The sequence below is a fragment of the Symphalangus syndactylus genome, chromosome 8, assembly GCF_028878055.3.
Source record: "Symphalangus syndactylus isolate Jambi chromosome 8, NHGRI_mSymSyn1-v2.1_pri, whole genome shotgun sequence".
Lineage (NCBI taxonomy): Eukaryota > Metazoa > Chordata > Mammalia > Primates > Hylobatidae > Symphalangus > Symphalangus syndactylus.
Genome location: NC_072430.2, coordinates 36,170,647 through 36,197,693, shown reverse-complemented (window position 1 = coordinate 36,197,693; position 27,047 = coordinate 36,170,647). Strand labels below are relative to the sequence as shown.

The window sequence follows — 27,047 nt, the reverse complement described above, 5'->3', positions numbered from 1 at the left end:
CATAAGACACTCCCACTAGTGCAATGACAAAGTTTACAAATGCCATAGCAATGACCCAGAAGTTACCACCCCTTTCCGTGGCAACAATGCGGAAGTTACTGCCCCTTTCCTTGGAAGTTCTAAATAACCTGCCCCTTAATTTGCATGTAATTGAAAGTGCCTTTAAGTGAGTATAAATACAGTTGCCAAGAGCTCATTCTTTGGACTCAGGGTGCAATGCCTATAACTCAGCCCTGTACCCCAAGCAGTACCATTTAATAAAAGACTGCTAACACCTCCAGCTCAGCTAGTCCTAGAATTATTTCCCAGGGGATGCTAAGAACCCTCTTGGGCTAAGCCCCAATTTTAGGGCTCACCTCTGCTGTATTAGTTTCAGTGCCATGACCAAAGCTTTAAAAAGATTATCTTTCCTATTTTGAGTTTGAAATTTTTTATCAAGGAGGGACTAGGAAAGGCCCAGACTAGATCACATCTCTTGAAACAATCCCTGTGGTAAAATGAGTACTGGGCCAGATGAAGCCTGATTATAGCTATCCATGTGGGTAAGGAAACAGAATTCATTAGAAGAAAGAGGGGACATAGGACTAAAAAGTCACCCCAGTGAGTATTTATTACAATTTGCCAATATTAGCATATGAAACAGAGAAGTGAGACAATGAAGCTAGGAAGAACAATTTGGAATGAAATTATGGCAATCCAGGAACTAAAAGACAAGTATTTGTTTTCAACACATAGTAATTGCACCACCACAGCAAGGGTAACAGATATGGTCCCTGGCCTTAGAGAATTTAGAGTCTAATGGGAAAGATGGAAAATATATAAATAAATACATGAGCGTATATATGCAAATACAATTATAGTGCTGTGAAGTAAATTAATAGGTTGCAAAGATAGAAACACAGAAAAGGACCTACTTAGATTGGGTAATGGAGCAAGGTCCCTCTGAGGAGGTGACATTTCAACTGAGACCTAAAGGAGGAGGCCAAAGCCATGTGCATAGGGAGGTGGGGGCTACAGGGTAAATGAGATGGGGGCAAAAAAAACTAGTGTGACACCTGTGAGGCAGAAATCGCCTCAGCATATAAGAGAAACAAAAATAAGGCCAGCATAAAATGTGTCAGAACATAATACTCAAGTTGAAGGGGGAGAATGAGTGAAGCTGGATAATGGGCAGAAGGGATATTACAAATCATGGTAAAAAACTGGGATGTTTCCCTAAGTGCATGGTCCATTGAAAGGTTGAAGGAGAGTAGTTCAATGTCACAAAATGAATACTGCAAGCTGCTGAGAGGTGAATGACAGGAAAGGGCCATGATTAAATGTGGATAAGGAGATATTGTGTCATTCCCTGCATTCCCAGCCAAGCCACATTCTACAAAGGAATCTCTTCATTATCTGTGGATCCAAGGCTTGTTATTTTAACTCCGTAAGTGTTAAACTTCCCCCTTAATGAAGCAGGAATAAAAATATCTACATCAAATGGAAGATTATCTGAGAAATTATGTAATACAAGGCTTGGTATATGGTAGGTACTCAGAAAATATTAGGTCTCTTCTCATTTACTTCCTATGTAGCTAATAAAAGCTCTTCCAAATTCATCAGCAGGTGCTAAGTTTTGAAAAATAAAAAACTAGACCCAGACAACTTGGTCTAGGCAGTGGAAACAAAGTATCTAAGCAATGCAGACAACCTAGTCTCAATGGAAAATAACCTTGACTTGATCAGAATATTTACTAGCCTCTATATTCTAAACCAAAAACCTGAACTATGAATTTAAGAATAAACTCTAAATTCAACAACCATCCAAATTCTCTACCATAATCTATACGACACAGAGAAAACCTAAGTATGAAGGTAAATAAATGTCCCTGAATTATTCATCTTTCTGATTTGCTCGTTATCTTTATCGTTACCCAGGTGCATAATCGTGTTATTCCCTACCTTTGGCTCACGCCTGTAATCCCAGCACTTTGGGAGGCCAAGGTGGGCGGATCACGAGGTCAGAAGATGGAGACCATCCTGGCTAACACAGTGAAACCCCATCTCTACTAAAAATACAAAAAATTAGCTGGGCAAGGTGGCGGGCGCCTGTAGTCCTAGCTACTCAGGAGGCTGAGGCAGGAGAATGGCATGAACCCCAGGGGGCGGAGCCTGCAGTGAGCCGAGATCGCGCCATTGCACTCCTGCCTGGGCAACAGCGAGACTCTGTCTCAAAAAAAAAAAAAAAAAAAAAAAAAAAAAAGTATGTAGAAAATTTAAGAATTCAAAGAATCTATGAAAATAATTTCTATACACCTTTAATTTCCCTTCTTACATATTGGCATTATGGCTATAAATTGTCTATATTGTAAGATCCCTTAAATAATTTTTACATATAAAAGATTTTTGCACAAATAGGATTAATATTAGAGTATATGAGCTTCGGGTTACATTCATCATCTTGAACTTCCCAAAGAGATCTCAACAACCCTGGCAATCATACTACAGATGATTCTCTTACAAAAAGAATAAGACCAAAAAATGGCCAGTATAAATGATCCTCTAGGGCTATTCTGTTCAATATGTTAGCCATGAGCCACATATGACTATTAAACATTTGAAATGTGGCTGGTTGGAATTCAGGTGTGCTCTAAGGGTAAAACACATGCCAGATTTTGGCATCTCAGTTGAAAAACAAAATGCAAAATGTCAATAATATTTCTTATTGATTATATGTTGAAGTGATCATATTTCAGATATAACGGGTTACATAAATACATGATTAAAATTAATTTCACTTTCTTTTTACCTTTTTAATAATATTTTATTATCAGAAAATTTAAAACTATGTATGTAGCTCACGTTTGTCTTATTTCTTTTATACAGCACAGCTCCATAATGATTTACATTTTAAATTAAATCAACTCTGCATAAATCTGTTATTGAACAAGTCAAGATATAAATAAATAAATAGGTGTATTCATGAATAAGTGGATGAAGTTCATGATATGATATCTCTGGTTAAATGATTTCAAAACGTTGCTTAATAATTGTTTGAGGAAAGCGATAAGCATAAACAATTAGGCAAGTGTTTAAGTTAGTATTACATTTTGTCTAATGAATAAACATGAATTAAATTAAATGATTATGGGTGACATACTGTGCTAGTCATGGAACACCTATATATTTAAGACAAGGCTACTGCTGTCATGTAGTTTACAGTTTTATGGAAGGATATAAACAATAAAACAAATAAATGCATTAAAATGTTTTTGGTGCTGTGAGAAAGGCATTTAGTAGTTCTCTAAAAGAAATGTAAGAGGGCATTCTTCTTGTTTCAGAGCATAGACACTAATATCCATTTTATCCTTTGAAGATGAGGATAGCCAAATGTCCTTCAGGGTGTGGGGGTGGCCTGAACCATCAAGAATGTTCAGTTCAAATTATTCATAGTGTCACTGCTGAGAAACACCCAGCGTCATGCCATGCTGTGAACAGGATCACCACTGTAGAACACAACACAAATATCATAAGTATTTTCTGATGCTGGTTCCTGAACACTGAGGTGACTCCTGAGACTGGCTAAATACTGTGAGACCCCATTCTAAGAATGCAATCAACATAAGATTACACAAAATCATCTCTGTTCTTTGGTGTGTAAAATCCATACACATATACACTAACATATGTATACATGACATACGTATACATATTTATATATTACAGACACACTTATATAAGTATATATAAAATATATATAAATGTAGCATGTATCAATATATTTTGCCATTTTCAAGCTGAGAAAAGAAAAAATAAGTTTACTGAAGCATTTAACAGCTATAAAACAGAATGTTCATATATAAGCTTCTCTTTAAATGTTTTCCTTTACAAATAATTTTGTCACTGAAACAGGAATACCAATCTTGCCACTCTCATCTGATACCCAATTGACAATTAAGCAAACAGAGATGAAGAAAACAAACAGGAGAAGGAGGAGGACAGCATTCTGTCATCTGGCAGCAGAGTTTACTCTTTATCTTTTTTTTTTTTTTTTTTTGAGACGGAGTCTCGCTCTGTCGCCCAGGCTGGAGTGCAGTGGCGCGATCTCGGCTCACTGCAAGCTCCGCCTCCTGGGTTCACACCATTCTCCTGCCTCAGCCTCCCGAGTAGCTGGGACTACAGGCGCCCGCCACCACGACCAGCTAATTTTTTGTATTTTTAGCAGAGACGGGATTTCACCGTGTTAGCCAGGATGGTCTTGATCTCCTGACCTGGTGATCCGCCCACCTCGGCCTCCCAAAGTGCTGGGATTACAGGCGTGAGCCACCGCACCCGGCCCTCTTTATCTCTTAAACATTACTAAGAGTATTGCCAACCTAGAATGGCAGAGTGAGCAAAAGACAGTCCCCACCTAATATAAAAATGCCAGAATCCTTAAAGGTGAAATGAGTCAAACTACTACCAATAGACATTAAGGTAATCACTATTTGATAACAACAACTTTTAAGTATGTATGAAACCTATAAACGTGTCATACTTCACTGTCAAACCTGCTCATCGCTTTCACCCAAATCAGAGAAAGATCCTTTAAAGAACTCACATTCTAGAATCGTATTCAGGCTGGAGACAACAAAAATGTTTTAATCAATGCATAAATCTAGGGTAGTGAAGTTATTTGCTTCAAAAATAACAGTGTAGTACCCTTTTCAAAATGTCTTACTACATAAACTTAATTGGCTCTATAAGAAGTGAAAACTTTGAACCATAAATTATAGAGGGAAAACTAGCATAATGGTAGAATAGTGTCCAAAAAGTGATACCCTTTTTGCATTAAAATATTCAGGGCTAATTATGATTTTAGCACTTGTTTTTATCCTTGCTTTGTTCATTGGCCAAACTTAAACACTTCTCATCTCCTTCAATGAAAAGTGGTGCTATTATGTTCCTGGAAGCATGAGCAGGGTTCCTCAAAGCCTAATTTTAAGGTCTTAATTGGCTGAGGCAATGGGAGACCATACAAAGCCCACTTCACAGAGAAGGGCAAGATTGCCAGGTCACTTGAGAACAGATGAAGAGCTAACTGGAAGCTATTGCTGAAACCTTACACAGTGTTCTGGGAAGTTTTAGCAAATAGTAACTTACGCAGAATGGAACACGATCATCCGTCATCATAAAACAGAATCCAGAGGGGTTGAAGTTAGCTTGTAGAAACAGAACAGTTAAAAGATTAAAACTGTTATCCTCATTTAATAATTGAGTACCATAACAAACCAGACATGCCTTATGGAGATTGGGTACTGTGATTGGTTCTGTGGTATGCTATTGCTTTCAAATATTTGGCTTCCTCATGACCTTTAAGTCTCAGGAACCATGTGCTCACAATTAAAGAGGGCTGCTATTTACTAACACTTTTGTTCATTTGGTATTACTGGACCCAAAGTCTACTTTAAAATTTGGAATGCTGAAGAATAATTCATTCATCCATCTGCTTATCCACCCAACATTTGTGGTGTGTTATGGAATAAAAGACACTGAAGACATTGAATAAAATCAGCTCAGCCCTCAATCAGTTCAATACTTAACAATACAATAATAATTAATAATTTATCCAAATAGATACATTATAAGAACAGCCAATCTGGAATTGTTTTAAGTAAATTACTTCCTTTTTCATCACTCCTAACCACTGGTGACAGGTTCCCAAAACAAACAAAACAGAGAAGACCAAATTTTATTTGTGAAATTCAAGACTCTATAGAAAAAGAAAAGGTAAAAATCTGGAATTAACCTCTGAAAAGCTCTTAGATTATTCTATGTTTATCTTAACAATAAAGACACATACTAGAAAAAGATATCCAATAATAATTTACACATTTGGGGTTGACAGTAGGACTTACTGCTGATTTCTAAACACTGTCTAGTGTTCAACTGAAAGCTCAGAGACTCTTCTTGAAATTTCAATAAGATGTTTATAAATGTGTTTTACCTTGCTATTACAAAAATATATGAGAGGCTTAATGTTTTTTTCTTTTTCAAGATAGTTCCTATGCTACTTCTGACTGTATACTCTAGCCTCCTTCCCTTGTTGTTTGCTCCTTTGTTCATTCACTCATTACTTAACTAAACAACTATTTATTGGGCACCTACTATATATATATATATCATACATATATCATACATATACACCATACATATATACCATACATATATATATATATATATGTCAGTGTTTGAAAAGAACAAGGAAAACCTCCATCTGCCCCTATTACACACCAAGGGTGTTTTATTTCTCAGTTTTTTTCCTCTATTGGCAACTGGAATTCAATTCTCGAGTTTAGGTTTACTCTTTGTCATTCTTGTTTCCTCAATTTTTTTTTTTTTTTTTTTTTTTTGAGACAGAGTTTCACTATTGTCACCCAGGCTGGAGTGCAGTGGCACAATCTCAGCTCACTGCAATCTTCACCTCCCAGGTTGAAGTGATTCTCGTGCCTCAGCCTCCCAAGTAGCTGGGATTACAAGTGCCCACCACGACGCCTGGATAATTTTTGTAGTTTTAGTACAGACAGGGTTTCACCATGTTGGCCAGGCTGGACTCGAACTCCTGACCTCAAGTGATCTGGCCGCCTCAGCCTCCCACAGTGCTGGGATTACAGAGGTGAGGCACTGCCCAGGACCCCAATGATTTTTCATGCAGATAATTTACTCCACCTTTACCTCTATTAACTATTCTAGAACACAAGTTCCCTCTATTTCACATTATCCACAAGAATGACCCACAACTGATGAAAATTTAAGATCCAAGCAGGAACAGTCATCTGACTCCAAGAATTATAATATGCTAGAATTTTGGTACAAGAGGAAGTTCATGCTGATTAGAGAAGATTGTAATTCACAAAGTTAAAATCCTGAAAGAAAAATCTCCCTCCGGAGAAACTATGCAGTAGAAAAGGTCTCAAACTCTTAAATAACATTAACTCTAATTAATTAATTTATATGGAATAATCAGACTTTGGTATTTTTCAGCTACATTGGTAGATCTTTCAGAAATCACAAATTGAGCAAATGAGATCTGAAAATGCTTTTGTATCCCAAAACCACATCTTCCCCAGTAAATGTTCTAACCATTCAATTATTACATTCCTTTACCTTGAATAAGAAAAGGAACAAGTAGTATAAGGTACTATCTATAAAAACAAATAAGTAACCTCTATAAGATGCTTTTTGTAGGCAACCAGAATATGTCTCACACTTTCCTTCCCAATATCCAAATCCCCCAAAACAGAGGAACTTGCTACCTTCCCTTGTGGTTTAGAAACCAACAGACATCTCCTATCTCTGATGACCATGACAGCCATGATGTGTCTGATTTAGCCAAGGCTTCAGGAGTTCACAACCTTGTATTAATAGGGAAAATTCCTATCAACAAAAAGCACGAAGAAAATCTTTTCTTGATGAGTGATCCCGTAACCTGTAATTTACATTCCCTCAGAGTATTTATAGCATTTCATAGTCATGAAAAGACAGAAGGCAAGATCCCTTAAGTGGTTGCTTCTTTGAAAGCACCAAACCTACATAAGAAAAGAACTGTAGAACCAACTAGAGCTACTCCTTCAACAACCCCTCCCTTTTCAAAAACATGCACCCACCCCTATACACTCCTTTTCATAGCTTTATATGTAAATTTTTGTGTAAATTGTCTTTTATCTGAATTAACATTTTAAATTCCCTAAAAGCAAAGAGTGTCCTCTTTCATATATGGAGTTCAATGGCATCACACACCCCAAAGACACTAACAGGTAGTGTTTGAAAATAAGTTGCTTTTGGCTTGCCTATGGGTTGCCTGTGCAAGACAAGTGCTTGAATCAGCATCAACTGAACTTAAGGAGAAAAATGTAAGCCATCAAGCCAAATGTGCATTATATAGTCATGGATCTCATTTAATACTTCTGCCTAGCTAATAATACAAGTAAGTGGATATTTCAAGGAAAAAGAATTTTAAAAGACAGAGAATATAGTTTAATAAGTACATAATTATTAATATTTTACAAAACAAACTTTGGAAGTGAGTTGCTGGAAGGTGAACAAAATATTTGAGAACTGGAAATTTTAAAAGGTGGCGGCAACAACAGACATTTCTAAGTGCTCCTGGTAGAAAACTGATCTGAAAAAAGATTGCATAAAAATTGCTAATGAAAAATAAACTAGATATTTGGGTGGAATTAGAGCTGTGGAAAAGAAATAAGATGATTAGTCACCTGGACATGGTTATGGAGGCATGGAAACTGAAAGACAAGTACAACACCATTGTGAAAGAGTTCTGATTGCTTTACACAGAGACATGTTCCTGAGGCCAAACAACAGTTACCCCTTGTCTAACATCGACCTTATACCAGGACTTAAACAAAAATAAGGTAACAATTCTACCTAGCAGAGAAGGGAATCATAAAGAAGTAGTAGAGTATCTTACTTTAACATGAAATAAAGATCAATTTACAATAAAGTAAAAAAAAATAATAAATTTTAAAATTTTGCATTTAGAAGTCTCAGGGGAAGCATAGATATCCATGTCACCTCACTCTAGAAGTCAGAGAGAGTTACAGAAGTAGAGAGGCCAAATCTTAATGCAATATTTTGCCAGAAAATATGAAATCAAAAAAGAGCCCGAATAACCAAGGCAGAGATTGCATGAGGAAGTCTCCAAAAGCAATTGCAATGAAAACAAAAATTGACAAGTTGGACCTAATTAAACTAAAGAGCTTGTGCACAGCAAAAGAAACTATCAACAAACAGACAACCTACAGAATAAGAGAAAATATTTGTAAATTATGCATCCAACAAAGGTCCAATATCCACAATCTGTAAGGAACTTAAATCAACAAGCAAAAATAAACAACCCCATTAAAAATGGGCAAAGGACATGAACAGATACTTTTCAAAAGAAGACACGCAGCCAACAAGCATATGAAAAAATGTTCAACATCACCAATCATTAAAGAAATGCAAATCAAACCACAATTAGATACCATCACACACCAGTCAGAATGTCTATTAAAAAATCAAAAAATAACAGATGTTGGCATGGTTGCAGAGAAAAGAGAATGCTTATACACTGCTGGTGGCAATGTCAATTAGTTTAGCCACTGTGGTAAGCAGGCAATTTCTAAAAAAACTTAAAATAAAACTACCATTCAACACAGCAATCCCATTACTGGGTACATACCCAAAGGAATATAAATTATTCTGCGAAAAGACACATGCATACGTATGTTCACTGCAGCACTATTTACAATAGTAGACATGGAATCAACCAACCTAGATACACATCAGTGGTGGACTGGATAAAAAAAATGTGATATGTATACACCATGGAATACTATGCAGCCATAAAAAGGAATGAAATCATGTCCTTTGCAGCAACATGTATGCAGCTAGAGGCTGTAATCCTAAATTATCCTAAGATAATTAATGCAGGAACACAAAACCAAGTATCACATGTTCCCACTTATTAGTGAGACCTGAACATGAGTACACATGGACACAAAGATGGGTAACAGTAGACACTGGGGCCTACCTGAGGGTGGAGGATGGGAGAGGGGTGAGGATGGAAAAACTACCTATTGGATACCATGTTCACTACCGTGGTAAGGAAATCATTTGTATACTAAACCCCAGCGACATGCTATTTAGTCATATAACAAATCTGCACATGTAACCCCTGAACCTAAAATTTGAAAAAGAAAAAAAAAAGTACATTTTAAATGTTTGCTCCACAAAATTCCAAAAGGAGGAGGAAAAGAGTATACATTGCTATGGGCTCTGTGTAAAAAGCATTTTTATTGAATTTGAACCTGAGAGGTTGAAAGATATTCCAAATTCTTATTTATTGATTCTTATTGTTAATGTATTTCAGCCAAAACTTTTTTATTCTCTCTTAATAGATTATGTCTCTGTCTGGATTAAGAGAAGGACCAAAAAAGTGATCATTTGTAGAAGTAATTAACTATATATGCAGATATCAATATTGTAGAACATTATAAATATACTAGATCAAAGTTGCATTTTCTAACTAGATGTAACCACATATTAAATAGCTATATTTTTCCTCTTTTAACAGCTTTTTTTGTCACTTCCATGCTGCCAACGCGGAGTCACAGAATCTGTAGGTTCACACTGAGCCCTTTTGGTTAAACGCATCACTGAGGCAATCAGAATCTCCTTTTGCTGCCCTTTCACTGGGAACAGCAAGTTCTGCCCTAGTCACAGGCTGGGCTGGCGTGTGTGTGTGTGTGTGTGTGTACACCCAGTGTTTAGTCTTTTATCCCTCACCCCCCTCCCATGCTTTCCCCCAAGTCCCCAAAGTCCACTGTATTATTCTTACGCCTTTGTGTCCTCACAGTTTGGCATCCACTTATAAGTGAGAACATACGATGTTTGCTTTTCCATTCCTGAGTTACTTCACTTAGAATAATGGTCTCCAACACCATCCGGGGTTGCTGTGAATGCCACTATTTCATTGCTTTTTATGGCTAAGTAGTATTCTATGGTATACATATATATATACCACATTTGCCTTATCCACTCGTTGATTGGTGGGTACTTGGGCTGGTTCTACATTTTTGCAATTGCAAATTGTGCTGCTATAAACATGCATGTGCAAGAGTCTTTTTCATATAATTTCATAATTTTCATAAATTCCCTCTGGGTAGATGCCCCGTAGTGAGACTGCTAGATCAAATGGTAGATCTACTTCTGGTTCTTTAGGGAATATCTGTATTGTTTTTTATTGTGGTTGTACTAGTTTACATTCCCACCAGCAGTATAAAAGTGTTCTCTTTTCATCACATCTGTGCCAACATCTATTTTCTTTTTGATTTTTTAATTATGGCCATTCTTGCAGGAGAAGGTATCACCAAATTTTGCATGAAGAATATTTGCTTGAAGATAGGTATTTAATTGAAATTACATTTACTTCTCCTTTCCTCCCTTAACAAACACCATTATGATAAACACATTTGGTGAAATATTTATGAGGATTGGTGTGTTTAGGGAATATCTCAGAAGACATAGTACATACTGCAGCCATTTTCTCTTCCTTGAACTGTCAAGCTAAACTCAGCATGAACAAAGATAGAAATATTAACGAGTACCCAACAGAGGCCTCACTGATGTGGAACAATAAGAGATGGTATTACTTAGATATATACCTCTTTGGAGTGTACACATTGAATAGCCATAGTCACAGCAGGCTTGGAAAATAAGAGCAGTCTCTTATTTCAATATGAGCTTACAATTGCACCTTAAGAAAAAATAAGAAAATTAATTTCTGTATTGGTTCATAATCATTGGCATTTCATTGCAACGAAATCATACTATATAGAGGTCTCCCCTTCTAAATATCTTTTAAGAAAGGAATCCTTCCAACTGCCATAAACATTTTAGTGTCTATTAACCTCATAGTTTCAAAGCATGCATTCTTACACCTTAGCTACATCTTCCCAACTGTAATTTATATCTCTTTTCTCAAGACTGAAAGTGCTTCTTAGTTAAGTTATAGTGGGTCACTCTATACTCAGAATGGAAGAGGGTAAAGAGATATGTTTAACATAAGGGCAACTCCTGTACCATTGACAGACCCAGCTAAACTTCTAGCTGGAGACATGACTGTTTTAACAGGGAAAAGGAGGAAGAAACTGTGGATCATAAATTATATGTATACCTCTTCTGGCCCCAGTGAACTTTGAAAGCTTTGTAGAGAGACAAATATTTCATGACCACAAAAGTGTAAGTGAGTCAGATGGAACAGTACTTGGAAACAGTGGTTTTGTGGAATTTATGTAGATGACTCTACAAAAACTAATTTGTGCTTTTGAAAACTATAGTGTCCATTAATCACTGTGAATTTCAAAAACAATAGAAAGGTGTGGTCTTGAGTGACTGATCAGAAAGTAGTTATCACTTTCATGGTGGAGGCACAAGAAAGGAAAGGTTTGATCTTAGTTTCCTCTTTATGGGACAGAAAGGTTGTATACAATAATATTAGAATTAAATTCATTAATTGGGCCTTGAGGCTTGATGTTCCTGTGAGCTATTCAAAAAATTATAGGTTATCACATACTAAAATGATGTGAAAGAAAATTTTAGAAATATTACAGCTATCGCAACAAAGGAGTTAACGTTTAACAGTAAAACTATTGTTTCTAGATAAGCATTTCTAATGGTATAGTCATTAAGACAGCCTAAAGACTTTGAAATTTTGACAATTCCATTTTCTTTCATTCTTAACAAAAAAATTTGATCTCTTTAAAAGTTCAGGGAAGTGGTCCCAACAAAGTGAGGAAAGCCAGGTTGGTTTCAATTTAGAAGGCTCATTGAGGTTGACAGAGTATTGCTGGTTTATTTTGATATGCTATATAGTAGTGCAAACACAAAATCGAGTTTCATAAAGTCTGCTCCCATCTGTAACTGCCTGTCAATCCTGGAGAAATAACCTGCCCCCACTTCCCTCCCAGCCTAAGCTGCCTCAACTGTTAAATGGGATTAATAATCTCACAAGTTCAAGAGTTACATAAGATGATACATTTAAAACCTGCACATTACCAAACCGTCAAGAAATACTAGGTTCCTTCATTTCCCTAATGGTCATCTCAAGGAATGAGAGTAAGTAGTTGAACATTAAGATCTAACGTCACTTGTATAGGACTGTGGGTAGCGACCTTGTCAAAATGTGACGTAACTAAAAAATTACTTTAAATATAGGGACAACAGGGTCAATAGTCTCAATAGGGAAAAAAAGCAAATCTATAATTTCTCATGGTTGATGTGACGGAACTGTTTATCTGATCTAGGAAGGAGAGCATGCACATCAAAATCTCTGTAAATACTATGAGGGAGAACTTCAAGGGCTTTACACTGGACAGATAAAAAGGGAAAAGATTCTTTTGTTGCCAAATATATTAGTTTCAAAAAATACACTGAAGACAGCTAAGTTAATAAAAAAAAATTATCAGACTAGTCTGGTGATAATTTGCAGTTACTCAATTCTTCATATTTGCTCTTGTGTTTTGAGGAAGCAGAAATAAGAATAAACCAATAAGGATATGTTTTCTTTTTCGTTGATAGAACAGAACTAAGTGTCTAGTTAGAAATTATAGGGGAGTGTAGCTTCTGTTGAAGATACCATAATAAATGGAAAAAAAGAGGTAGGAGGGAAATCTGTGCCATCCATTAATCCATCCACCCATCTATCCACCTGCCCCCACACACAAACACCCATTACCTATGTTTACTTTCTGTTAAATACAAAACATGGTACCAGATGCAATGAGGAAACAAGAAATTAAAACCTAGTATTAAATACTATATATGCAGATAACCAGAGGAAACAGCAATAAGTGGCAAATGTCACGGAATCCTACCTGAAAGTTTTAACTCCAATGGAGTGGTAAAACAAAAAAATTGCACTAGCAAACATGATAAAAAGGGCTAGAGTTTACATAGAAAGAGAAAAGGAAAAAAATGGTAGGACTTTTGTAACAAAATTGAACTTTATTTGTTTAGTAGTGGGAAAACCACTGAGGTTTCTAAGCTGGAGAGTCATGGGATCAAAGCTGTGTTTAATGAAGATTCATCTGGCAGAACTGATTAAGCAGGTGTGTGTGTGTATGTGTGTGTGTGTGTGTGTGTGTGTGGTTTCTCCAATAAAACCTGTTAGGTAGAGGTCAACTGTGGGTGTGTTGTAAGTAATTTATTACAAAAAACACAAAACCAAAATCGGTGATTTACTTTTTTGTATTAATTTGCAAGTATTTGAGGTTATTTCTGTAAGATGTCACTCTTACCAAATGCTTTATTAAACAGCAGATTAATGAATGCAGAAACAAATAGCTGGAGCCCAGGGCACAGTGTGACCTTGAAACACCCACCAGAGTGTTCCTGCTTGGAAAAATAATCTGTGTTGGACTTTAGCAGGCATATAGGTGAGGACAAGTCCAGCAGAAGACAAAGACTACAGGTTCAGAAGATCGTGCAAGTAAGATGCTTCTGTAATCCTTGTAAGTATGAAGCAATAAAGAGCTAAATAAGACAAAGGTGGTATAAAGGTTAATTTTATATGTCAACTTGACTGGGCCACAGGGTGCCCAGATATTTGGTTAAATATTATTTGGAGTACGTCTGTGAGGGTGTTTCTAAATGAGATTAACATTTGAATCAGTGGACCGAAAAAAAGCATATTGCCTCCACAATATGAGTGGGCCTCATCTAATCCACTGAAGGTCCCAATAGAGCAAAAGCACTGAGCAAAAATCACTCTCCCTCTGCATGAACATCTTCAAATTAGGATATCAATTCTCTCTTGCCTTAAGCTTGAACTCAGACTGGAACTTACACCATCACCTGTCTTGGTTCTTATAGCACCGGACTAAGACTGGAACTATACCATAGGTGCTCTTGGGTCTCTGGCTTGCTGACCACAGATCTTGGGACTTCTCAGTCTTCATAACCACATGGGTCATATGTGTGTGTGTTTGTGTAAATATATATATATATATTTGTGTGTCTGTGTACACACATAGAAACACACCCTATTGCTACTGTTTCTGGAGAACCCAGACTAATACAGGTGGTCTAAATAGAAAGAGAGGAATGAATATATGACAAACAGCTAAGAAAAACTTTGTAAAGTCACCAGTTGTAGTGGACAAGGAAATGGGAGAATGTAATCTTTTTTTTCAAATCATAAATATAAGAGAGATTTTAAATGCTTACAGGAAAACTTTCAAATTAATTAATGTTTTAAAAATTCCCCGAAGATTCAAATGGAAATTTCATGGCTATAAGGCATATATAAGTTTTACATAGAATATGTTGATGTCTTGTATTTTTAAATATTTCCATTTTATATTTCATGACATGCATATGTTTATTTTCAGCAACTACATCTAGTACGTAAACTATTCTGGACTCCAGTGTAATCAATAACAAAGAATAATAAAACTTCAAATACTTAAAATTCAATCATAAATTGAAGTTTAGAACTTACTAAAGGTACACTAGGCATCTGAAAATTCAGTCTGTTAGGGGACATAGATAATTTTATTAAATGTACTAAGTGCAGTAACAACCTTTTTGTTTGCACTTTAGTTCCCTTATTTCATGTTTCAGCCAAGTTCTTTCTCACTTCAACACTTCATAAATGCTGTTCCCTCTGCTGGAATGACTATGCTTATCACCCCTTACATGGCTAAGGTCAGGCATCACTTCTAAGGAAACCCTGACTTCAACATCTCCTTCACTCATAATCTGTGAAGTTAGATCCTCCATATACTCTTAGAGCACAAGCTACACTGTTACAAAGTCCAACTACTCTAGTAGACACAGTGTCGATGGCCAACATGAAAACGTTTTAATGTATTTTAAAACAGGAAAAAAGAATACAATAATGAATACAGAATAGTAAAACTAGCCTGCGTTATTTGTGTCTTCATACTAACATAATCAAAAGTTTAATTTTTTAAGGGAGGAAGGGGCCCACAAAAGCGAAAGTCTTTAGGGTCCACAAAAGCCATAATATGTCCCTAGTTACTTTGCATTATTGCTAAGAAATGACACCCTGACTTTTTTTTAAAAAATTGGATGATAGTACCTACCTAGGAATTAAATAAAATTATAAATTACTTAAAGCACTTAAACAGTGTCTGGCACATAGCAATAAATGTTAGATGTTATTACTGTTTAAAATAATAACTGAGGGCTAGGCACGGTGGCTCATGCCTGTAATCCCAGCACTTTGGGAGGCCGAGGCGGGCAGATCATGAGGTCAAGAGATCAAGACCATCCTGGCCAACATGGTAAAACCCCATCTCTACTAAAAATACAAAACTTAACTGGGCGTGGTGGTGCACACCTGTAATCCCAACTACTTGGGAGGCTGAGGCAAGAGAATCGCTTGAACCCAGGAGGCAGAAGTTGCAGTGAGCTGAGATCGCACCACTGCACTCCAGCCTGGTGACACAGCAAGACCCCATCTTGAAAAAAAAAAGAAGAAAAACAGTAACTAAAAATACTATTCATTACATTGCTTACAGAATACATTCCACTTGAATTTAGTTTTCAAAATAAGTTTGCTTCTCCCAAGCAGTTTCTGTGCTCCATTTAAGATAATAAGAACGATGTGACCTAACAGGTATCCCTCCCAGATGTCAGAAAACTAAGAGCTAAATAAAGTGATAAACCAAAACAACTTCTTCTTGGTGCCTAGGACACTATTTCTCTGTTTCTTATTTTTTTTCCTGTGATTTTATTTTCAGATTTCCGTCTATGTCCATTTTAACACTATAGTACAGATTTTAACACTATAGTACAAGTCAAAATAAAAGGATAAAATTTGAAAATATGACTACATAATATCAAGGGCCTTACAACAGCCTAAGCCAATAATGATTGTCTCCATTTCGGGTTCACTCATAATCCATGTAACTTCTTTGAATTTTCATAGTATATTTGAAGAAAGAATATCAAATACATATACATAGGCATAAGGAAATCATACTCATTTTGAAAATACCACATTTCACACATTTCAAGAACTATCTCAATATATTTCAAGGTTAATACAGTAAAAGTAATTTATGAATATTCCTAATTTTCTGATAAATGTCCAAAAATAGGTGCACATTTCCAAAGAGGGTCAAGCAGGCTGGAAAATTTCTTGATATACAGGAAATCCAGTAGCAGAGAACCTACTGCAGATCTCTAATTTCACTATTTTATTGGTATATTAGTTTTTCACAGATGCTGTAACAAATTCCCACAAACTTAGTGCCTTAAAATGATGCAAATTTATTATGTTACAGTTCTGTACGTTAGAAGTTCAATACGTCTTACTGGGCTAAATCAAGTGTTAGCAAGGCTACCTTCCTTTCTGGAGGCTCTGTGGAAGAATCTATTTCCTTGTCTCTTCCAGGATCTAGAGGCTGCTCATATCCCTTGGTTCATGGTCCCCCTCTTCCATCTTCAATAAGCAATCTTCAGTTGAGTCTTTCTCATATTGAATCCTACTCTGCTTCCCTCTTTCACTTTTAAGGACCATGTGATTATATTGTGCCCCAGATAATACAGGATAATCTCGTCTCTAGAACCTTAATTTTTTCCAGCTATAAAATCCCTTTTGCCATATAAGTTAACATATTCACAGATTCAACCCTGTATCCAACCCTGTTAGGTTGTGGACATCTTTTGGCAGAGGAGGGAGGGAGTAGGCAGGCATTACTATAATTTTGTATGCAACATTATAGAAAAGACAGATAGTACTCATTACAACACACCATCAAAGCAGAAATGCCCCCCGCAGAAATCCATATTTGTAACAACAAATAGTCAAAATGTACAGAGTTTCCATCTGCATTTGTTTTAAGCAAGCTCTAATATACGGTTTAAAAAAAAACATACAGCAGAGATACGCTTTGAATTTAATGAAAGCTACTTAGTAACTTGAAAGCTCAAATCAAATCTATTTTAGCACAAGGAGCTTTGCCTTACTCATCTCCCTAAATGTGCTCATGATTCAAGTTTAAGGAAGAACAGCTTTGCTACACAAATAATCTATAAGATGAAGAAACAAGAAAATCTAAGAATTCACATAATATATTTAACATTTCTGAATTTTCCAGAATATATTTCAGAATACACACACACACACACACACACACACACACACTGTCTCTCCCCTCAATATTTTGGAAGAGGAAAAATATAAACTTTAAATATTTAAACTCCCCACTCAATCAATAATGGTCTGTTGCCAACTGAATACATTACTGGAAATATTGAAAATCTTTATCTCTAAAATTAAGTTCATCCAATAGAAGCGTTATAAATTTTAGGCCCCTTACACAAGAGGTGAAAAAGGGAGGGCTCAGAGATATTTACAGTTAACTAAAGAATAATGAATCGTAAGTTTCCACTGCCCATTTACTGACTAAAGACATGAATGTTGATTTCTCATTCAATCACAGTTGACATCTGCACAGATCTGTGTATCAGCATCCCTAGGCATATCGTTAATTTAATTCTGGTCCTAGGAATATTTAGCCAATGTAGTTTAATTTCAATCCCTGTTGACCTAGGCTGGATTTCAATTCATAACAGAAAACATATGAGAAACAAAATTACTGTAATGAAACATCTATAAGCAAAAGAAACTAAGAATAAAACATATTTCTTAAAAAATTATGATTTGACTCTAATAGCAGGCATAATTTTCTAAAAACTATTCTTTCTCAATTGGTTGTTAAAAACAATTACAGGCTGGGTGCAGTGGCTCATGCCTGTAAATCCCAGTGCTTTGGGAGGCCGAGGTGGGTGGATCACGAGGTCAGGCATTCGAGACCAGCCTGGCCAGTATGGTGAAACTCCTTCTCTTCTAATAATACAAAAATTAGCCAGGCGTGGTGGTATACACCTGTAGTCCCAGCTACTCGGGAGGCTGAGGCAGGAGAATTGCTTGAACCCAGGAGGCGGAGGTTGCAGTGAGCCAAGATCATGCCACCACACTCCAGCCTGGGCGACAGAGCAAGACTCTGTCCGAAAAAAAGAAGAAAAAAGAAAAAAAATTATAAAGAAAGCAACAAGAAAATAAAGAAGGGGTAACTTTATGTTAAATAATGGATGAGTTTTAATAATGTTCTCAATTTATCAATTAAAATAATTGTTATTTTAATTATCTCTAATGATCTACACCATTGAACTTCTGAACAAGCTAGTCACAATTTAAAAATAAGATGCTACGGCCAGGTGCACTGATTCACGCCTGTCATCCCAGTAACTCAGGAAAACAAGGTCTAGGATTATTTAAGGCCAGGAGTTTGAGACCAGCCTGGGTAACACAGCAAGACCTCATCTCTATATAAAAATTAAAAAATAAAAACATTAGCCAGGCATGGTGGCATGCACCTGTAATCCCAGCTACTCAGGAGTCTGAGGTGGGAGGACTGCTTGAGCCTGAAAGGTCAAGGCCGCAGTGAGCCAAGATGGCGCCACTGCACTCCAGCCTGGGTGACAGAGCGAGACCCCATCTCAATCAATCAATCCAATGATAAATTCAATTTTAAAAAATTAACCAGAGTCCAAATAAATAAATGGTATTACATTTAGAAATCATCCCCTAAGTTACTTCAGAATGTTTAAATATTACACTCCAATATGGAATAGAAAAAATTTGCTTCTTCCTGTTTTGGGACTAAAGGACACTTCTATGAGTATCATGATTCTAAATTCTTTCTTCGATAAGACAAATCTGAAAAACTGTGTGAAATGATTTGCAGAATAAGTGATAGAAGAATGAGTGACTGGGTGACTAGAAAAATAAACCAATATATAAATAATGTATAAGCACAACATAAAGTATGAAATCTTAAGTCTAAACTACATGTTAGAAAAGGTATCTACAGTTCGAGAGTCCCTCCATTATTTCTGTCCCACAAATAAATTATAAGAAATTATCCTCTCTTAACAGCAATTGACCACCAACTGTAGAAGTAGCATAGAAATTCGAAGGATGAGCAGAGAAAAGCAGAAAAATCAGCTGAAAAGTTTCTCAGAACACTGGGAATGATGAAACCAAAGGAATAAACCATTAAAAAGTTGAGAACACTATTGACAGATCCAAAATCTATCACATTAGATTAAAATCAGATTTTTAGATAGAAAAAAATCTAAGTCATACAGTAGTCTCCCCCCAACTTTTAGATAGAAAAAATCTAAGTCATACAGTTTCAATTTGGTTTCAATCACTGCCTGTCAACTGCAGTCCGAAAAAAGGTAAGTACAGTATAATAAGACACCTAGCGAAAGAGATCACATTCAAGTAAGTTTTATCATACTATATTGTTATAATTGTTCTATTTTATTAATTATTATTAATGTTTTATTGTTTCTAATTTATAAATTAAGCTTTATCATAGGTATGTATGTATAGGAAAAAACAGTGCATATAGGGATTGGTACTACCTGAAGCTTCAGGCATCCACTAGGGTGCCTAAGTCCCCACACATAAGGGGAGCCTACTGCATCTCTTTATGCTCACAGCCATGTATAGGGCCAGAATAATCAGTGTACAGTGTGCCAGATTCGCCACTAAGGTGGCTCTAATGCTTTGGATATCCATCATATGATAAGCTTTATGCTTTGGAAGCAAGTTGCCAAAAATATAGATTTGGCAATCTGGCTTAAGTCACTCCTAAGACTTCTACCAACGCAGGTCATGCCAAAGTTTTACATTGCAAATTCAGTGGCTACTTCTCATCCCTTCTCTCCTTTTCTCCAAATACTCATCCTTTCTTTGAGCATATACAAGGGATAGGGAGATAATGTATCTTTCCTCTACTGCATACTTCTAGACTATGTATATGTTCATCCTTTCTTTGAGCTTATATAAGGCAAAGATTAGACCCAATTACAGATTCTAAGAAGCTAACCGTCAAAATAAGAAAACCACTACAAAAATTATTGTGATAAGTGAATCTGCCAAATATACTAGCATATTCAAAACACTAAAAATATCTTAAAAGAAGAAATCCCTAACTCTTTTGCCCTTGTTCTTTCCAAGACTCACTTCTCTACGTTTACTTTTGACCTCATCCACTCATATCTTCCGGGATCCTGCTATACCAGCTAAACTTCCACCTGTTCAACCTCTCCCATCAACAGCCCCTTCCACTCAACATATATAATCAGGCTCAAGCTTTTCTATGACTAGTAGTACATACAGAATCATACTCTAAAAGTTATAGTCATTCTACTCTTAAAGACTGAGACTATTTTAGACACACACAAAGTTTTAATATTCTTTTTTTGATATTTAGGTATTTTGAATTTTTTTCACGTTATACTAGAGAGTTAAATCATAGTATACAATGGGGCTAGAATTAATACTAACAATGTTATCATGTCCCTAAATGAATCAGGAAGCTCTTAGAGGATACTGTCACAAAATGAATAAAATATAAACTATTTAAATATTGCTACCATAAAATGTAACACATAACTGAAATACTAGAAAAGACAAATACTGTTACCTAATTCCAGAGTGTCATAAACAATATGTAAACCACTCTAATTAAATTACTTAATCAACTTCTGCCAAATATTTGCTGATTTTTATTTTGGTTATACAGAGTTTAATAAGTATCCAATAAATTTCAAAACAGGGAAAAATAAATAAATTTGGGCCAATGGCAAGATATCATCTCTGTCTTTCTAAATCTAAACTTTGGGGAAAAACTACGCTTTCTTTTGGAACAGTGATTTTTTTTCACTAAATATTAATCTTATGGCTCCCCTATTAACTGTGCTCCTTTAGTGTTCTTTCATTACTTCCCTCATTCATTCAGTTGTGCAACAAATATTTCACATGTCTACTGTGCACCAGGCTCTTTCTAGGCACTGGAGATACGGCATTCAGCAAAACATTAAAAAATCACTGCCTTCATAGAAACTCTATGCTAGGTGATACATACAACAAAACACATTTCTCAATTGTGTGCCTGTCAAAAATTCATTAAGGCAAGAAATAAAGTATATTTGGGCCAGGACAGGCCACACCCACAGCCATTACTAGGGTGAAACTTAAAACTAGTAAAATATATATACACATACACACACACACACACACACACAGAGATTCATATCTATATCTGGATAGATAGATAGATAGATAGATAGATAGATAGATAGATAGATAGACAGACAGACAGACAGACAGAAATGATGCATATTTCTTTCATTGCCTACTTTTTGGCTAAGACACAGGTGTTAACCAAAAATAATATAGGCATTCGTTCTCTGCTGCAAAGACATTATTTTCTGAAGAGGTGGAAGACCATTTTCTTTTTTCTACATCCTCTTACCTGTAGTACTTTCCCTTTTATAACTACTCAGAAAAGATAACTCCCTAACAAAGAGACTTTGACAATGGCTTATTTCACCCTTAGATGTGCATTCTAACAAATGACACATGACAGCAAGGGACAGATTCAGGAAGCCTTGGTACAGTACACGCCGCTGGGAATGACTATTTTCTATACGTTGTACTTACAGCATGGGGGCAGTGAGGAATTGGTGAAGATCCCACCTAATAAAACAAAGCCAAAAGAGTATAGCACCTGCCCCAAACTGGAAATACTAAGTAAATCAAATTTCATCTTTAAGGTAAAGGAATTTCAGGCCATGTCAATTTCTAATTATTCCAGAAGGAAAGCCATGTACACATAATAGCCAAAACCACAACCACCCAGTTCCTGGAAAGCAAGATCAGTCACTTGTTTAAAAAAAGAGTCACTATTTCAGTTTCAGGAAAAAATAAGAAAATTGCCTTCTATATTTGTTCATATTCGCTAGCATTTTGTAGAGCAAGAATACAACTACACTGTAGAAATGTCTCTCCTTCTGAAAACATTTGAAAAATTCCTGGCAATTTCCACATAAATTTTAGGTTTTAGTAAACCTGATAGTTTCAATGTATTCTTATATTATACCTAAATCCTCCCAGCTGAAGTTTACAGCTCTTTACTCTTGTCTTTGTTACCCCTTATAACTGAAGAATTTCTCAGTGAATAATTACTAAACTTCCAAGAGGTTCCTGACATTAACCCCTTAATAAATTTTCCTCTCCTACAGGAATTTCCAAATTCCAAATTTCTAGACTTATAGGCCCAGAACACCCCAAAAGTATATGAGAACTCGGATCTATGAATATAGCAGCACTCAGTGGTGGAAACTCCTTGTCCCAGGGCCTCAGGTAACCTGGCAGATGTCACTTACTTTAGTGTGACATTAAATCACACTAAAATATATTAACTCTGAGACGGCATTAATTCTAGTAAATAGAAAGTTTATCTGTCATATTTCACTTATAGACAGATTAACTTTGTTCTACTTAATAGATAAGTTTCTAAGATGGTAGAGAATCACATACAAATTTGTATTAACAATTAACTTTGATGTGTCAGAAATAGTCACTATCACTAGTTTTCCTGCTGCCTTTCACCTTCTGTGTGTGTACCATTGTAAAACAAAAATGTTTAAATCACTAGGCAGATAAATTCTGCAGAAAATCTCTCTTCCAAATCTTTTCCTTATGGAAATCTTGCTTTGTTTTTAAGATCCAAATAAAGTGACATGCCTTGCAAAAATGTCCCCACAGGGACCTCAGCAGAAGTAATCAAAACTCTTTTTACCAAGAGCATGTTGCTTATATTTCTAGTAATTATTTATAAGTCCTCAACTTTAACAGCATTTGCTTGGTAGCGGATTAAAGTGTTCATTACGTCCAAATCCACCAAGCAGTACTATTACGATATTTTTCACACACCAGACAAAAGATTAAAATATCTCTTCTGACAGAAGTTTGGGGCTTCATAATACTTTTTTTCTTACATTTTTGATTTTAAGAACTAGGTAAAAATGCATACCCTCTTTTTCTCCCACCAGATCAACTACTTCCTGACTTTCCTCTTTCTCACAATGGCAAAACCACTGAGACCTTCGAATCTCCTGTGAGTCCTCTCTCTTCCTCACCTTGGGCTGGTCCTCCACAACGTCTTTTGCATTTGTTGCCTGTTTTCCAATTCCACTACCAAGGTCCTTCTTTAGTCCCTCTTTTCCTTTTAGATAGAGAACATATCACTGGACACATTGCCATAATCAATGCTAAGAATTTAATAACAGAGTTCCAAAATATGTGAAGCCAAACTCTCCTTCCCTTACTCTACTGTTTCCACCACTGTGATTACAACCTTCTAATATATTATATAATGTACCTATTTGTAATATGAATGTCTCCACCCAATAAAACATAAGCTAAATAAGGGTAGGGTTTTTTTTTCCTGCTTTATTCACTGATACATCCTCTGTACCTAGAATAGTGCGTACTTGAAAATGGGCACAAAATATGTATTGAATGAACTAAGGAGTATTTTACTGAAGTAAATGTAAACTTCAGCATTTTACTAAGACAAAAGCAGTATGTCTTATCAATTAATTCCTGCACACAGCCAGTAAATGCAGGTATCATATACACAGGAGGAATGCTGTGGCTGAAGAATTTTCTCTTCTCATCCCAGAAATGAAGAAAGATAAAAAGACAAAGACAAGAAAAGGAGATGGGCTTAGAAATAGTCCAGACTGGATGCAATAGAAGTAGGTTTTTTTCCAATCCTAGGATTAGGATTCCATAAATATAAACAAAGAAAAATGAAAGAACAACTAACACACCTCTCTTCTCACGATGTATTTCATCCAGAAGCTGCTCCTGCCTTTCTATCTGTTGGAAGAGACACTGCAGCTCAGATTCCTTGTTTTCAGTCAAATTCCTGAGTTGTTGTCTGCAGAGCATCAGCTGGTGTCGCAGATTTTTCTCTCTGTTTTCTCTCTCTTTCAGTTCCTCACAGAGCCACTGAAGTTTAGTCTAAAAAATAACATTTATATCTAATGGTTAAAGAAACTCAGAAAAGAGTAGCATTACAAAACATGAGGAAAAAAATAAGTAACATCACAATTTGAACAAATATAGATGATTACCAACTTTTTGCAAAATTTTAAAATATCCATGTTTAATTTGCATAATGGTCTACAGCAATTACAAGTTGGTTCAGAAATTAAGCCATGATATTCGTAGATTTTTTAAAAAATATTTGGTGTCATCTTTAGAAAGACAAAGTTTGGCCTATTAAACTTCCAATAATATTATAGGTAATCCTCTGATTTGATATATAGGGCAGTCTAGTATAGGAATTTAAAAAACAAATACATCCCAGAATAGAACTACAGACTTTTTATAAAAGAAGTATTCCTTCAGAGAATTTTTTAAAAGATAAAATTCCTAGCATGACTTCTAAAAATGTATATTCCCACTGATCTAGCTAATTAGGCATGAGGAGAGATTCTTTACTGACTAGAAGATATAGAGTTAATGTTTATGCTTCTAAGACACAATGAAAGTGAATTCTGGCAACTCTACTTCACAGACTCTAACCTCACCTATCTTTTTTTCTTTCTTTCCCTCACTCTGTCTTTGTTGTTTGTTTGAGACACAATCTCACTCTGTCGCCCAGGATAGAGTGCAGTGGCACGATCTTGGCTCACTGTAGCCTTGACCTCCTGGGCTCGAGCAATCCTCCTGCTCAGCCTCCTCAGTAGCTGGGACTACAGGTGCACACCACGTCTGGCTGTTTTTTGTATTTTTTGTCGAGCTGGGGTTTCGCCATGTTGCCCAGGCTGGTCTCAAACTCCTGAGCTCAAGAAATCCACCTGTCTCAGCCTCCCGAAGTGCTGGAATTACTGGCATGAGTGACCACACCCAGCCCTCACCTATCTTTTAATATTTAGATATTTAAAACAAGAATAGGAAAAGAAATATTTATTTCACCTTCAATACAGCAGGATTTCAGTCAAGTCTTAGGACCTTCCTAAGTCAGGCTACCCTCCAATTCCTAGTTATATGTGAAATGTATTGTCCGTAGGAAAATCATGCTTTTGAAGATAAAACCTGTATCATAATTGTTAATATAAAATCTCATCAAAAACAAAAGGGGGCCATCATAACAGTTCTTCTGGAATGATGATACATAGAGTTCTGTAGAAATGGTCCCCAGTGAAATAACCGTAAGTGCTAAAAATATTTTTTTAAAAATCAATGTTTCTAAATATTGTCCTGTAGCCATACAGCAAATTAAGAAACATTTATTCAAGAAACTCTATTTAACCTCATTAAAGTGGCACTTGAGGCATAACTGACTCCTTCCTTCTACCCTCAGTGTGACAAAAGCTCCACTCCTCATTCTAGAAAAACACTGCCAAGAAAACAGGGTTTTTCTCTTTCTCCAATTCACAGTGAAGGTACATGACAGCATACTGGATGGGCAGATCACCAGGATTTTTCAGCCTTGCAGCTCTGATTTGCATAGGCTAAAATCCTGGCCAAGTGCAGCAAGATGTTGAGAATCCCTTGCTCCCCCAATGTCCCACTGATAGGATGGTTACCCTACCCCAAGCACAGCCAGCTGAAAATACTGGGGTCCCAACTGCCATTTCCCCAGGTCACTTATAATAAAGCTGTACTTATGAATATGCCTGATGAATACAGATTTTCTTGAAATCCTCGAGAAAAAACTAGCTAACAGAATCCAGCAACCTCTAAAATGAACATCATGATTACTACGGTTTGGCTCTGTCTCCACCCAAATCTCATGTTGAATTATAATTTCCAATGTTGGGGCAGGGACCCGGTGGGAGGTGACTGGATCATGCAGGCAGTTTCCCCCTTGCTGTCCTCATGATAGTCAGTGAGTTCTCAGGAGATCTGGTCGTTTAAAGGTGTGTAGCACTTCATCCTTTGCTCTCTCTCTCTTGCTGCCATGTGAAGACAAGACATGCTTGCTTCCCTTTCACCCTTCCACCATGATGGTAAGTTTCCTGAGGCCTCCCCAAAACCAAGCCTCCTGCACAGCCTATAGAACTGTGAGTCAATTAAACCTCTTTTCTTTATAAATTACCCAGTCTCAGGTAGTTCTTTATAGCAGTGTGAGAACAAACTAATACAATGATCAAGTGGAAGTTATCCCAAGAATGCAAGGTTTAAGATAGGAAAATCATTAATGTAATATACCATATTAATAGAATTAGGGACAAACGCCATATGATTATATCAAAAGATACAGAAAAAGCATATAATAAAGTTAAACATTCCTTCATAATAAGGACACTCAAAAAACTACAAATAGAAGAGAAACTCCTTAATATGATTTTTAAAATATCTATGGAAAACCCACAACTATTATCATACTTAATAGTAAAAGTCTGAATGCTTTCTCACTAAGACCAGAAAGAAGAAAAGGATAACAGCTCTCACCACTTCTATCTAACATTGTATTAGAGGGTTATGAAAAGGCAATTATACAAAAAATAAAAAGAAATAAAAAATATGCAGATTGAAAAGGAAGAAGTGAACATGTCTCTATTTGCAGGTAACAGGCTTATGTGTAGGAAAATCCTAGTAATTCCATTAAAAAAAT

The 27,047-nt window shown here is 36.1% G+C and overlaps 1 protein-coding gene across 7 annotated transcripts in view; it reads right to left on the bottom strand.

The window, feature by feature from the left end:
• The window catches only part of CEP128 (centrosomal protein 128), a 636,715-nt gene that overhangs the window by 219,968 nt on the left and 389,700 nt on the right, over positions 1-27,047 (bottom strand). For all 7 annotated transcript variants that reach the window (XM_063644064.1, XM_063644067.1, XM_055288555.2 and 4 more), the window contains one exon: positions 24,250-24,442. In XM_063644064.1, the coding sequence (XP_063500134.1) occupies positions 24,250-24,442 (193 nt within the window). The remainder of the gene's footprint in view (positions 1-24,249; positions 24,443-27,047) is intronic.